The following is a 14,809-nucleotide window of genomic DNA, read 5'->3' as shown; positions in this document are numbered from 1 at the left end:
CAAAGCGTACATATGATGAACAGAGAGGCCTTCCTTCTGAATCAATCAGTTAGATACAGATAGAATGGTCTGTGATTTATGGAAAAGTAGATAATAAAATGGAATTATAGACCGATGAGCCAAAACATCATGACCACCAGCTTAAGTGCATGTTGGTCCGTCATTCGAACGTGGCACAAGGTGACTATGCACAGATTCGCAATTCCCATAAATTACGGGCTGGACTGGTAGTTTGTGGGTGGGACACTGGCGACTCATAGCGTCCCTGACAAGTTCCATCGGATTCAGATCAGGTGACTTTGGTGGCCAAGACATCGAGAGCACTACCATGATCCTCGGATTTTAGCAGGATTCTGGCCATCTAATACAGAAAGTTGTCCTGCTAGAAGATGCCATCTCAGTTGGGGAAGACATCTAGCACGAAGGGATGCAGGTGGTCGGCTGGAATTCTCACTTAGTCCACAGCTGTCATGATGCCTTCGATTATTACCAGAGGTCCTATGCAAGCACAGGTGAATGTCCCCCATTCCATATACCTTACACTTTGCACCCGCGGCACAGTGTGTGTTTCGAGCAGCTGTTTGTCTGCATGATGGCGTACCGCGACACGACACGGTGGATCAAGAAACTTCGACTCATCCCACCAGGAGACTCGTTTCCACTGATTCGCGGTTCGGTCTCAGTGATTCCGTGCCACGTGGAACGGTGACTGACGACGACGTTGGGTCAACAGGGAACACGTGTGGGTCATCTACTGACACGTGTGGGTCGTCTACTGCAGAGCCCTATGTTCAGCAATGTTCGCTGATAGGATGCAAAGCAACACTTGTCCCTTTAGTAGCATTGTCGGGATATCTGCCACAGACGGCCGCCTGTCCTGTTTTACAAAGCGGGTAAGCCCCCGGCCTCCACTTTCTGTGACAAGCCGTGGACGCCCAACATCTACTCGTGGCTCGGCCGTCGTTCAGCCACTCACTTTCCATGGATCCTCACGACAGGTGGACGCAAACAGCCGACGAGGTTCGCCGTTCCCAAGAGGCTCGTTCCGAGGTGCTGGGCCACTACAATCTGCCCTTTGTGAAAGTCGCTTACGTCTGTGGTTTTTCCCACTAAAATAAATGTAAATGTCGTGTGATTAAGGCCTCCCGTCGGGTAGACCGTTCGCCTGGTGCAAGTCTTTCGATGTGACGCCACTTCGGCGACTTGCTTGTCGATGGGGATGAAATGCTGATGATTAGGACAACACAGCACCCAGCCCCTGAGTGGAGAAAATCTCCGACCCAGCCGGGCTATCGAACCCGGGCCTTTCTTTTTCGATATTGTTCGTTGCATTTGTTGGGTGCGGATGTCCCGTGACATCCGTTAAACTTCAGTGTTGGGCCGTTCACTCAGTTTTTTACTGCAGAGGGCACCCAACCCTCTCACCGAACACGCTGAGCTGTCGTGCCGGTGGCCATTAGGATTGACATTCTGTCACACTGACCACTCACCTACTGGGGGCGGACATTTTTCCGATTATAAGGAAACAAAAGAAAAATTCGGAGTAGGTATTAAAATTCATGGAGAAGTAAAAACTTTGAGGTTCGCCGATGACATTGTAATTCTGTCAGAGACAGCAAAGGACTTGGAAGAGCAGTTGAACGGAATGGACAGTGTCTTGAAAGGAGGATATAAGATGAACATCAACAAAAGAAAACGAGGATGATGGAATGTAGTCAAATTAAATCGGGTGATGCTGAGGGAATTAGATTAGGAAATGAGACACTTAAAGTAGTAAAGGAGTTTTCTTATTTAGGGAGTAAAATAACTGATGATGGTCGAAGTAGAGAGGATATAAAATGTAGACTGGCAATGGCAAGGAAATTGTTTCTGAAGAAGAGAAATTTGTTAACATCGAGTATAGATTTAAGTGTCAGGAAGTCGTTTCTGAAAGTATTTGTATGGAGTGTAGCCATGTTTGGAAGTGAAACATGGACGATAACTAGTTTGGACAAGAAGAGAATAGAAGCTTTCGAAATGTGGTGCTACAGAAGAATGCTGAAGATAAGGTGGGTAGATCACGTAACTAATGAGGAGGTATTGAATAGGATTGGGGAGAAGACAAGTTTGTGGCACAACTTGACTAGAAGAAGGGATCGGTTGGTAGGACATGTTCTGAGACATCGAGGGATCACCAATTTAGTATTGGAGGGCAGTGTTGAGGGCACAAATCGTAGAGGGAGACCAAGAGATGAATACACTAAGCAGATTCAGAAGGATGTAGGCTGCAGTAGGTACTGGGAGATGAAGAAGCTTGCACAGGATAGAGCAGCATGGAGAGCTGCATCATACCAGTCTCGGGACTGAAGACCACAACAACAATTGTTGATAGAATGAGTCGCCGTTCGCACTGCTGCGCTTATTCTAAGGAACAAAAGAAACAAGGCGCACACCAAGCAGTTAAGTAAATTGGTCACAAACTGATATTTATACAGGTATCGACGGACGCTGTAAAATTGTAAACTCTGGCGTGTGATGGAGGAACGTGTGACCCTGTAGCACAATTTCACTGCACAGCTGGCAAGGATAGTAAAGAGGGAACATATCGATACCATCGCATTAAATCCTTGCGAATTTTATTTCGTGTACTCAGTGAAAGTGAAGAAGAATTAAATGATCTGCTGAACGGAATGAACAGTCTAATGAGTACACAGTATGGTTTGAGAGTAAATCGGAGAAAGACGAAGGTAATGAGAAGCAGTAGAAATGAGAACAGCGAGAAACTTAACATCAGGATTGATGGTCACGAAGTCAATGAAGTTAAGGAATTCTGCTACCTAGGCAGTAAAATAACCAATGACGGACGGAGCAAGGAGGACATCAAAAGCAGGCTCGCTATGGCAAAAAAGGCATTTCTGGCCAAAAGAAGTCTACTAATATCAAATACCGGCCTTAATTTGAGGAAGAAATTTCTGAGGATGTACGTCTGGAGTACAGCATTGTATGGTAGTGAAACATGGCCTGTGGGAAAACCGGAACAGAAGAGAACCGAAGCATTTGAGATGTGGTGCTATAGACGAATGTTGAAAATTAGGTGGACTCATAAGGTAAGGGATGAGGAGGTTCTACGCAGAATCGGAGAGGAAAGGAATATGTGGAAAACACTGATAAGGAGAAGGGACAGGATGATAGGACATCTGCTAAGACATGAGGGAATGACTTCCATGGTACTAGAGGGAGCTGTAGAGGGCAAAAACTGTAGAGGAAGACAGAGATTGGAATACGTCAAGCAAATAATTGAGGACGTAGGTTGCAAGTGCTACTCTGAGATGAAGAGGTTAGCACAGGAAAGGAGTTGGTGGCGGGCCGCATCAAACCAGTCAGTAGACTGATGACCAAAAAAAAAATCAGTTGGACAGTAACTATGTCCGTCAGACAGGTGCGTGAGCAATATACGCAGACGTCAGCATTTGAGAGAGGACGTGTAGCGGGGCTCAAAGAAACTGGTTGCAGTGATCGGCGAACCACTCGACATTTTAATAGCAGCGATGTCGTCATTCGACGATGTTCACAGGAATGGGTTAAGGATGATTCGAATGTCTCTGAGCACTACGGGACTTAACATCTGACGTCATCAGTCCCCTAGAACTTAGAACTACTTAAACCTAACTAACCTAAGGACATCACACACATCCATGCCCGAGGCAGGATTCGAACCTGCGACCGTAGCGGTCGCGCTGTTCCAGACTGAAGCGCCTAGAACCATTCGGCCACACCGGCCGGCTGTTAAGGATGACCTAACAATTAACAAGGAAGAAGTAGACGTAGAAAAACGACAGAACATAAGGTACGAGAAGTTATCAGGTGGGACTCAGAAGCCCAGATTCTTCATTAGCATCGGTTATACGTGCTACTGGTGACCACAAGGACCATTAATAGGCGCCTCATAGAAAGGGGGCTGAACTCATGGCACTGGCTGAGTCGACTAATATTGACCTCTGTCCACCAACAACCATAGGAGGAAGCAAAAGCGACCAAAGACACTACTAGCCAGGACATAGCCACCTATGGTAAACTAACATACACCAACAAGCGACAGACGTCGGCAAGCCCCTGCATATCAGCAACACTGACTGGAAATTACCAGCTGCTGTTAGAGCCGACCAACAGGCCACAGCAGGGACACCGACGAGCTCGCCCACTGACGCACAAACAAACCGCCAACGTTACCTTACACTGTGCATCCGATATATGACCTATCGGACACAAAAACGATAATAAACCTAACTGTTGCAGGTTGTTGACGCTGAACGAGAGCTCTACACCGGCACCCAGCGGCAGCCTCCGAGCAACACCACCGCACCACGCTAAAGGTATCGACGTGCACGATACCCACTACTAACAATGCCTACTCTTGCACGACCTGCCGCAGGCAGCAAGACATCCGCTACTGCTCTCACCACCCGACCTAACTATCGCAGATGTTTTTTTCCCCCCTTGGTTCTTGCCTTGGCACTTTCTTTCCTCTGCCCTTCAAACCGCTACCCTTCGTTCGACTGTGACCCAATCTATCTCCAGATGAGCGCGTATTAATGGTTAACCAGACGTACGCAAACATCGCAGTACCCACATCCTGCGAGACCTCACTGTAGTGAAAACTAACCCTTCTACAGAGATGGCAGTAGACCTTTTGAGTTGGTCATCATGCCGGTGTGGGCGTGGAGGGGCTCCACCCCTTTTTTTTAAAAAAAAAAAACAAGACCGTTTCCAGTGATGGAGGCACTTTCGGCCTGTAATCTCATTGAATGGAGTAAATTTGTCTTCAGTGATGAACGCGCATCGCAATGAGCCATGATGACCAGCGAAGGCGTGTCTAAAGATGTCCCGTACAGTCGTGGGACACCAACCTGCTTGTCGGCCGCCATACGGCAGGACGACGAAGAGTAATGGTGTGGGGTGCGATGTCTTTTCATAACAGGGCCCTATGGTTGCCATCCACGGCACCCTTGCAACACAGCGACACGTCGAAGATGTTCTACTCGCCGTTTTGCTGCCGTTCGTGGCAAGCCACCCTGGGTTCACATTTCAGCAAGATAATGCCCACTCGTACATGGCGCGAGTTTCTACTGATTGTCTTCGTGCTTGCCAAACCCTGCCTTGGCCAGCGAGATCGCCACATCTGTCCCCAATTGCGAACGTCTGGAGCATTATGGGTAGTGACCACCAACCAGCTCGGGATTTGGACGATCTAACCTGCCAGTTGGACTAGATATTCTTCACGACATCCAACAACTCAGCCAGTCAGTGTCAAACCCAATAACTGCTTTGATAACGGCCAGAGGTGGATCAACGCGTTACTGACTTGCTGTTTCTCTTCAATAAATGATGGAAGTTTTCTGAAATTGTAATCATTTGTTTGTCTGAAAATGTACATCATATCTACCGATTTCCGTGTCATTCGGATAACTTCTCCGTGGTGGGTCGTGCGTCTTTTTTTTTTTACACTGTACTTTGAGCCGTGCACGGCTCGTGTTCATGCCATTAATTGTTTGTTATCTTCTGTTACGGTACTGCCGCCTCGTTTTCTTATTCCATTTACTGGCGTCACTACTCGTAACTTCCTGCCTTGCTAGCCCGTGAGCGGCAGCAGCAGCGCGTGTCGATAAGTGCACTGTCGTACCATCTCTGGAGCGACCGATAGTGTTTCCGGGTCGTCGTGTGTCTGGCAGTCAGTTCGGGACGGACCAGCAGTGAAGTCGGGACGCAGCAGCAGTGAAGTCGGGGACGGAGCGCCGGTGAAATGAAATGTCGTGTGGCTAGGGCCTCCCGTCGGGTAGACCGTTCGCCTGGTGCAGGTCTTTCGATTTGACGCCACTTCGGCGACCTGCGCGTCGATGGGGATGAAATGGTGATGATTAGGACAACACAACACCCAGTCCCTGAGCGGAGAAAATCTCCGACCCAGCCGGGAATCGAACCCGGGCCCTTAGGATTGACAGTCCGTCACGCTGACCACTCAGCTACCGCGGGCGGACTTCGCCGACAGCCAGTGCTCGCCGACTGCTGGCGACACACGTGAACTGCCCGACGGAGGGAGACTGGAGCGGGACGACCGTTGGTTGGTCGTTCGGTTGGTCGTCTCATTTGCCGACGTATACTTGGTCCTTTCACCGGTTCCAGGCCTGGGAGTCGGTCCTTGGCGTGGAGTAGCGAGGAAGCCTACGCGGGACGTAGTTTGACCGGGCCTGCCGGCGGCGTCGGAGTGCGAGGGGCTGTTCGCATCTACGAGGTCTGTGGCTCTCCGATCCCGGACGAAAGTTGAGTTTTGACTTAATCTACCAGCCAGCCCCAACTGTTCACATGGGTGGAGGGGAAGTTTTCTTGTCGGTGAGTCCGTTGACTGTCTGTTGGTTGGGTTGTCGTCGGATCGACAACGGTTGGGCCGACTGCCTGTCTCACCTAAGCGAGCTTTAGTGTTTGAATCCCAGGCCGACCCTCGGAACTTCTGAGCGCCATTGGCTGTACTAGTTTTTCTTGTTGTTTGTACTTGTATTGCTTCTAGCTGGTTTTAGATTAAGGTTGTTCTGCCCTTAAGGCGTCAGATGGTTGGGGCCTTCAGCCTAATTTAAGAATTTTTTTTACGTAAAGCCTTTTGCATTTATTAAAATTAATGTTATTGAGTCTTAAATTTTGGGCCTTCAAACGATTTTGAATTTGTTTGCTCTTAAAGTGTCAGATTCTTTGGGCCTTCAGCCTAATTAAGGAATTGTTTTAAGTTAAGGCTTTGCCTTTTAAATTTCTGATTTTGGTTGAGCTTTAAGTTATTGGCTTTGAGCCGTTTTTAAATAAAAGTGGTCTTGCCCTCAGGGTATGAGATTATACGGCGTATTCAACCGCTAATTAAGTTCCAAAACTAAAGCTGTGTGTTTCTTTTATTTTAATTTTCTTGGCTCTTGTAATGTAATCTAATAAAAGGTTGTATGTTGGAGTGTAACTGACAGCATCTTATTTTGGCCACTTTCCACAACTTAAACTACCTGTCCCGTCCTGCGGGTTTAGCAGGGCGTCTCGTGCTTTCCTTACGGCGTCACATGCCGACAGCGCCACATTGTCTCGAGGTGGCAGTGGTCACAGTGTTTTGGCTCACCAGCGCATCGCAGTACGCAGCGTGCAGTACAGAGACGGAGAGCCGGTACTTACCGCAGACGGGCGTCGTGTAGAAGCACTGCCAGTAGTAGGGCACGAAGTACTCGAGGAAGACGGGGCAGTCGGCCACGTTGTAGCACCAGTCGTGCATCTTGCAGCACCTGCGGAGGATGCAAAGTGTTGTCGCAACAAGCAAGCAAACCACCACCAACAACAAATAATCCCAAGTTACGGTTTTGTTAACATTATTAACTGGAATACAGTGGAACACAATACCCTATAATACAGGGTTATTACAAATGATTGAAGCGATTTCACAGCTCTACAATAACTTTATTATTTGAGATATTTTCACAATGCTTTCCACACATACAAAAACTCAAAAAGTTTTTTTAGGCATTCACAAATGTTCAATATGTGCCCCTTTAGTGATTCGGCAGACATCAAGCCGATAATCAAGTTCCTCCCACACCCGGCGCAGCATGTCCCCATCAATGAGTTCGAAAGCATCGTTGATGCGAGCTCGCAGTTCTGGCACGTTTCTTGGTAGAGGAGGTTTAAACACTGAATCTTTCACATAACCCCACAGAAAGAAATCGCATGGGGTTAAGTCGGGAGAGCGTGGAGGCCATGACATGAATTGCTGATCATGATCTCCACCACGACCGATTTTCCAATCTCCTGTTTAAGAAATGCCGAACATCATGATGGAAGTGCAGTGGAGCACCATCCTGTTGAAAGATGAAGTCGGCGCTGTCGGTCTCCAGTTGTGGCATGAGCCAATTTTCCAGCATGTCCAGATACACGTGTCCTGTAACGTTTTTTTCGTAGAAGAAAAACGGGCCGTAAACTTTAAACTGTGACATTGCACAAAACACGTTAACTTTTGGTGAATTGCGAATTTCCTGCACGAATGCGTGAGGATTCTCTACCGCCCAGATTCACACATTGTGTCTGTTCACTTCACCCACTTCACCAGTAAGAAAAAATGTTGCTTCATCACTGAAAACAAGTTTCGCACTAAACGCATCCTCTTCCATCAGCTGTTGCAACCGCGCCGAAAATTCAAAGCGTTTGACTTTGTCATCGGGTGTCAGGGCTTGTAGCAATTGTAAACGGTAAGGCTTCTGCTTTAGCCTTTTCCGTAAGATTTTCCAAACCGTCGGCTGTGGTACGTTTAGCTCCCTGCTTGCTTTATTCGTCGACTTCCGCGGGCTACGCGTGAAACTTGCCTGCACGCGTTCAACCGTTTCTTCGCTCACTGCAGGCCGACCCGTTCATTTCCCCTTACAGAGGCATCCAGAAGCTTTAAACTGCGCATACCATCGCCGAATGCAGTTAGCAGTTGGTGGATCTTTGTTGAACTTCGTCCTGAAGTGTTGTTGCACTGTTATGACTGATGTGAGTGCATTTCAAGCACGACATACGCTTTCTCGATTCCTGTCGCCATTTTGTCACACTGCGCTCTCGAGCGCTCTGGCGGCAGAAACCTGAAGTGCGGCTTCAGCCGAACAAAACTTTATGAGTTTTTCTACGTATCTGTAGTGTGTCGTGATCATATGTCAATGAATGGAGCTACAGTGAATTATGAAATCGCTTCAATCATTTGTAATAGCTCTGTATTGCTCAAGTGTATGGGAACTGTACCAAGTTATGCGAAATGAAAGCAACTGTCAAAAGGTCAATGAGAGATTCTTTTAACGAATTTCAAAGCAATATCTTATCTGCAGATTTTAAAAATAACCCCAAAAAATTATTTGGTCGTACGTAAACTCTATGAACGCTACAAATAATTCAATACCTCCTCTTGCTGACAGGACGGATAATGTAAAGGATGATGATGGTAAACAGAAGGCCGAAACTCTAAACCTAGCTTTCAAAAACTCGTTTACGGCAGAGGACTGCAGCACCATTCCCCCTTTCAATTATCGAACAAATGCAAGGATGGCTGACATAGTGTTCAGTGTATTTGGGGTTGTAAAACAGTTAAGATCCTTAGACGCCAGGAAGGCATCTGGCCCAGACGGTATCCCCGTAAGATTATATGTTGACCATGCTACATACACTCCTGGAAATGGAAAAAAGAACTCATTGACACCGGTGTGTCAGACCCACCATACTTGCTCCGGACACTGCGAGAGGGCTGTACAAGCAATGATCACACGCACGGCACAGTGGACACACCAGGAACCGCGGTGTTGGCCGTCGAATGGCGCTAGCTGCGCAGCATTTGTGCACCGCCGCCGTCAGTGTCAGCCAGTTTGCCGTGGCATACGGAGCTCCATCGCAGTCTTTAACACTGGTAGCATGCCGCGACAGCGTGGACGTGAACCGTATGTGCAGTTGACGGACTTTGAGCGGGGGCGTATAGTGGGCATGCGGGAGGCCGGGTGGACGTACCGCCGAATTGCTCAACACGTGGGGCGTGAGGTCTCCACAGTACATCGATGTAGTCGCCAGTGGTCGGTGGAAGGTGGACGTGCCCGTCGACCTGGGACTGGACCGCAGCGACGCACGGATGCACGCCAAGACCGTAGGATCCTACGCAGTGCCGTAGGGGACCGCACCGCCACTTCCCAGCAAATTAGGGACACTGTTGCTCCTGGGGTATCGGCGAGGACCATTCGCAACCGTCTCCATGAAGCTGGGCTACGGTCCCGCACACCGTTAGGCCGTCTTCCGCTCACGCCCCAACATCGTGCAGCCCGCCTCCAGTGGTGTCGCGACAGGCGTGAATGGAGGGACGAATGGAGACGTGTCGTCTTCAGCGATGAGAGTCGCTTCTGCCTTGGTGCCAATGATGGTCGTATGCGTGTTTGGCGCCGTGCAGGTGAGCGCCACAATCAGGACTGCATACGACCGAGGCACACAGGGCCAACACCCGGCATCATGGTGTGGGGAGCGATCTCCTACACTGGCCGTACACCACTGGTGATCGTCGAGGGGACACTGAATAGTGCACGGTACATCCAAACCGTCATCGAACCCATCGTTGTACCATTCCTAGACCGGCAAGGGAATTTGCTGTTCCAACAGGATAATGCACGTCCGCATGTATCCCGTGCCACCCAACGTGCTCTAGAAGGTGTAAGTCAACTACCCTGGCCAGCAAGATCTCCAGATCTGTCCCCCATTGAGCATGTTTGGGACTGGATGAAGCGTCGTCTCACGCGGTCTGCACGTCCAGCACGAACGCTGGTCCAACTGAGGCGCCAGGTGGAAATGGCATGGCAAGCCGTTCCACAGGACTACATCCAGCATCTTTACGATCGTCTCCATGGGAGAATAGCAGCCTGCAGTGGTGCGAAAGGTGGATATACACTGTTCTAGTGCCGACATTGTGCATGCTCTGTTGCCTGTGTCTATGTGCCTGTGGTTCTGTCAGTGTGATCATGTGATGTATCTGACTCCAGGAATGTGTCAATAAAGTTTCCCCTTCCTGGGACAATGAATTCACGGTGTTCTTATTTCAATTTCCAGGAGTGTATATAGCACCATTCTTATCCATCATCTACCAGAGATCATTGGAACAGTGTAGAGTTCCACGGGACTGGAAAAATGCCCAGGTCATAGCAATCTATAAAAAGGGGAGAAAATCGGATGCACATAATTACCAGCCAATTTTATGACATCGATATGTTGTAGAGTCATGGAGCATATTTTGTGTTCAGAGAAATAATCCATTTCTAGACTCTGAGAAGCTCATCTGCAGAAACCAGCAGGGTTTTAGGAAACAGCGGTCATGCGAGACACAGCTGGCCCTCTTTGTGCACGATATGCAACAGGCTCTAGATACCGGCTCCCAGGTTAATACCATATTTCTCGGCTTTCGAGAGGCGTTCGACTCAGTTCCGCACTGTCGCTTGCTCCAAAAAGTGCGCGCTTACGGTCTATCCGATGACATATGCGGTTGGATAGAAAGTTTTCTAACAGACAGACAGCAGTATGTCGTCCTGAATGGGGTGACTTCAACAGAAACAAGCGTAACTTCAGGTGTGCCCCAGGGCAGCGTTATAGGTCCAAAGCTTTTTACGATTTACATAAACGATCTGGTTGATGGTATTGACAGCGGCATTAAACTGTTTGCCGATGGTGGTGTAGTCTACAGGAAAGTAGTATCACACGAAAGTTGTAAACAAATGAATGAGGATTTGAAGAAAATAAATGTTGTGGTGTAATGACAGGCAGTTATCTCTCAACATTAGTAAGTGTAGTGTAACCTATTGCGTATAACAAGGCGAAAATCCACATTAATATACGAGTACAAAACAAATGCCCAGTCTTTGGAAGCGGTATCTGGGTGTGACTATCCGAAATGATCTGAAATGGAATGAACAGATTACACAAGTAACGGGCAAGCCGGACTCTAGATTGCGGTTTATTGGTAGAATTCTGAAGCGATGCAGTCCTTCGACAAAGGAAATTGCTTACAATACGTTATTCGACCAGTCTTGGAGTACTGTTCGTCTGTATGGGACCCTTTCCAGTTGGGTCACATTCAAGAGACTGAGAAGGTCTAAAGAAGAGCGGCAAGATTCGTGACTGGTACATTTAGCCATCGCGAGAGCGTTACAAGACTCATAGACAGTTTTAAGTGGGACACACTTCCAGATAGACGACGCGCTAAACGGAAGGGGCTGCTCACTAAATTCCGAAATCCGATCTTCGGTGAGAATGTAGAGCATATGTTATTACCACCAACTTCAAATCGCGCAGTGATCACCATTCAAAGATACGGGAAATCAGAGCTCGAACTGAGTCGTTTTTCCCTAGCGCGATCCGCGAGTGGAACGGAGGGGGGGAAATATGACTTTGGCGCGAATTGTGCCCTCCGCCACACACCGATTGGTGGCTAGCGGAGTACATACGTAGATGTAGATGTAGACATAGAACTAGCAGGAGATAACGAGCGTATAAAAAGAAGGGCAGGTACCAGGTTTGTTCGACACATCGGAGAGCACCAAGAGGGTGGTGAGAAACCTGATCTGGTAGACGCTTTAAGGTAGGCGTCAACTACCCCGTTAAAATCTGCTTGCGAAGGTTGAAGAAGAATCATAAAGTACAGGACAGAAAATTGGCCGAGAGCGAGTAGGACTGGCGCACTGAGCATTTCGTACAAACTTAATTATGTATACAGGATCTAACAATACCACCACTTGTAAAGTAGGTTAGAGATCAGATTAATAATGTTGCTCACGCAGCATATGTTCGCTTTATCGGGCAACAACAAAGTTATTGACTGTGGATGGTATCGTCAGAACGGAAATAATGAAATCACTCTAAAAAAAAGTCATTAATTTTGGCACTTATTTTGAATGGATTACCACATAGATTTCGTCGAAGTTGTTACGGCCCATCTTGTTGATTCTAGGGTGATTCCACTTTGACTGCTAGAAGGTCCAGATCTGTATTTTAGCAATATTTGAAGACCCAACAGAAGCGTTTTTCAAGAATTCTTAATGATCAAAGAATCCCAGATCAGAACAATGGTATGGTAGATATAATTTTTGACTTCGTATTCACGATCCACATTTTTATTAAACTTCTTGTAAATTCACACATATTTCTTCTTAATTGTTACATCATCAGGAAAACAGTTTTGTATCAATCTTCATATATTTAATTTCCACTTTAACCAAACACAAGACTTGACTGTTCTTTTACAAAGCGAAATAACAACTTAACTACTGCTGCTCTGTGCGCATTCGCGCCAAAACGATTACAAGTAAGTCAAAGATTATGACAGTCTCACAGAAATGAATACACACAGGAACCATATCACTGTAATATATCGATACATCGGAGTACATATACATTAATAAAACCAAATGTGAATATTGTCACAAAAATATGTCTGTTACTTCGCAGAAAAGTAGTACGATATTACTGGTATCGAGAACTGGGGTTGGAGTGCCGTAATGGTCACGTAAATAAAGAACCATTACAAGGGTGAGTCGCCAACTATTGCCACCTAGAATAACTCCGAAAGTACAGGGTGTCCATAAAGTTCCTTTACAACATCCAAATTTTATTACAAAGGCAGTTGTTGAAATTTTTAACAAAATTTCTTTTATTGTAAGCACTGTTTATTAAAGTTTTTATATATACTAAAATTTTGTGTTTCAGAAACACCGTTGATGGAAGGAACTGAAATTCTATAAAATGGGAACTCCTCAAGAGAAGGCACAATGTGTGTCCTAGTTTATTGAGACAAAATCGGATGTTCAGACTCAACGAAACTTCAGAACGAAGCATGGAAGAGGTCCACCATCGCGCCCTTCAATCCGTGCATGGCACAAAAAATTTATGGAGACAGGGACAGTGTTGGATAAAGGGAGTAGCGGGTGACCAAGAACATCAGACGAAAACATCGATCGCGTTTGAAACGTCTTCACTCGTTCGCCTACGAAGTCCGCCCGCACTGCTGCCACACAGTTGCAACTAACACGTTCAGCTGTGCCTCCACAAGAACTTAGGGTTGTACGCTTACAAAGTGCAACTGTTACAGACACTTGATCCAAGTGACATGCCAAAACGGACACAGTTTGCACTCAACATGTTGGAACCCGTTTTGGAGGATGAAGCATTCCTAAAGCGAGATTGTTTCAGTGACAAGGTAACTTTTCATGTTTCTGGGACATTAAACAGACACAGTGTGAGAATCTGGGAATCTGAACACCCCCATGTGACTAGGGAGCTTCACCGGGTTGTCCAAAAATGAATGTGTGGTGTGGGATAGTTGATCCACTTTTCTTCAACGAGTCAACAGTTACTGCAGATGTTTACCTCTAGCTCCTGAGCTAATATGTAGCACCACAACTGATTGAGTTACAACCAATTATCATTTTCCAGCCAGATGGTGCACCAGCACATAGGGGACTGCATGTTCGTCGGTTCCTCAGTGAAGCATTTCCAGGATTGCGAGAGATGGCCGAATTCCTTGCCCACCGCGTTCGCCAGATATCACTCACTTGGACTTTTTTATGGGGGTATGTAAAATATATCGTGTATCAAACACGGATACGGGACATTGCTGACTTGAAGCAAAGGATTCGTAATGCCATTGTCACCATTGACACGCTATGCTACAGCGAAAATGACAAGAAATCGAGTACCGTGTTGATGTGCTTCGTGCAACTAAAGACGCCAATATAGAGGTCTATTAGACACTGATTACAATAAAAGAAATGTTGTTAAAATATTTCGACAACTGCCGTTGTTATAAAATTTTGAAGTTGTAAAGGGTCTTTATGGACACCCTGTATGATAGTAGCTGAAAAGTTTGTGGGAAAAAGTTGCATGGGACAACAGAGGCATGATATGACGTTCGTTTTTTGTTGGTAGGTGGGATCGCGTCAGAGATATGAAGGTCAACTGTTTTTTTTTTTAATGGGGTGCTATAGTTTGGTACTTATTTTCAGATAGCGGCTATCGACACGAATCCAATGATGTGTAACAGTAAGGTCTTTGAAGGTCAACGAAGGTCACAAAGATCGCATGAACGTCCATTTACAGAAGGTGTTCGAAGTGATGACCATTGGTATCAATGTAGTGCTGCAATCCTCTTATCATGGATTGAGTGGTATTCCTTATCACATCGGCACTTATCGAAATACATGCTGTGACAATTCTCTCTCGTATTGCAAATAGCAAATATTCGCCGAGCCCGGCGTATCCATCTAAA

The 14,809-nt window shown here is 46.8% G+C and overlaps 1 protein-coding gene across 1 annotated transcript in view; it reads right to left on the bottom strand.

The window, feature by feature from the left end:
* The window catches only part of LOC126109421 (phospholipase A2), an 83,676-nt gene that overhangs the window by 28,509 nt on the left and 40,358 nt on the right, over positions 1–14,809 (bottom strand). The window contains exon 3 of the mRNA XM_049914456.1: positions 7,180–7,286. Within this exon, the coding sequence (XP_049770413.1) occupies positions 7,180–7,286 (107 nt within the window). The remainder of the gene's footprint in view (positions 1–7,179; positions 7,287–14,809) is intronic.

This window comes from Schistocerca cancellata, chromosome 12 (genome assembly GCF_023864275.1).
Source record: "Schistocerca cancellata isolate TAMUIC-IGC-003103 chromosome 12, iqSchCanc2.1, whole genome shotgun sequence".
NCBI lineage: Eukaryota > Metazoa > Arthropoda > Insecta > Orthoptera > Acrididae > Schistocerca > Schistocerca cancellata.
The sequence above is the reverse complement of the archived record's forward strand: the minus strand, read 5'-3'. Positions and strand labels throughout refer to the sequence as shown.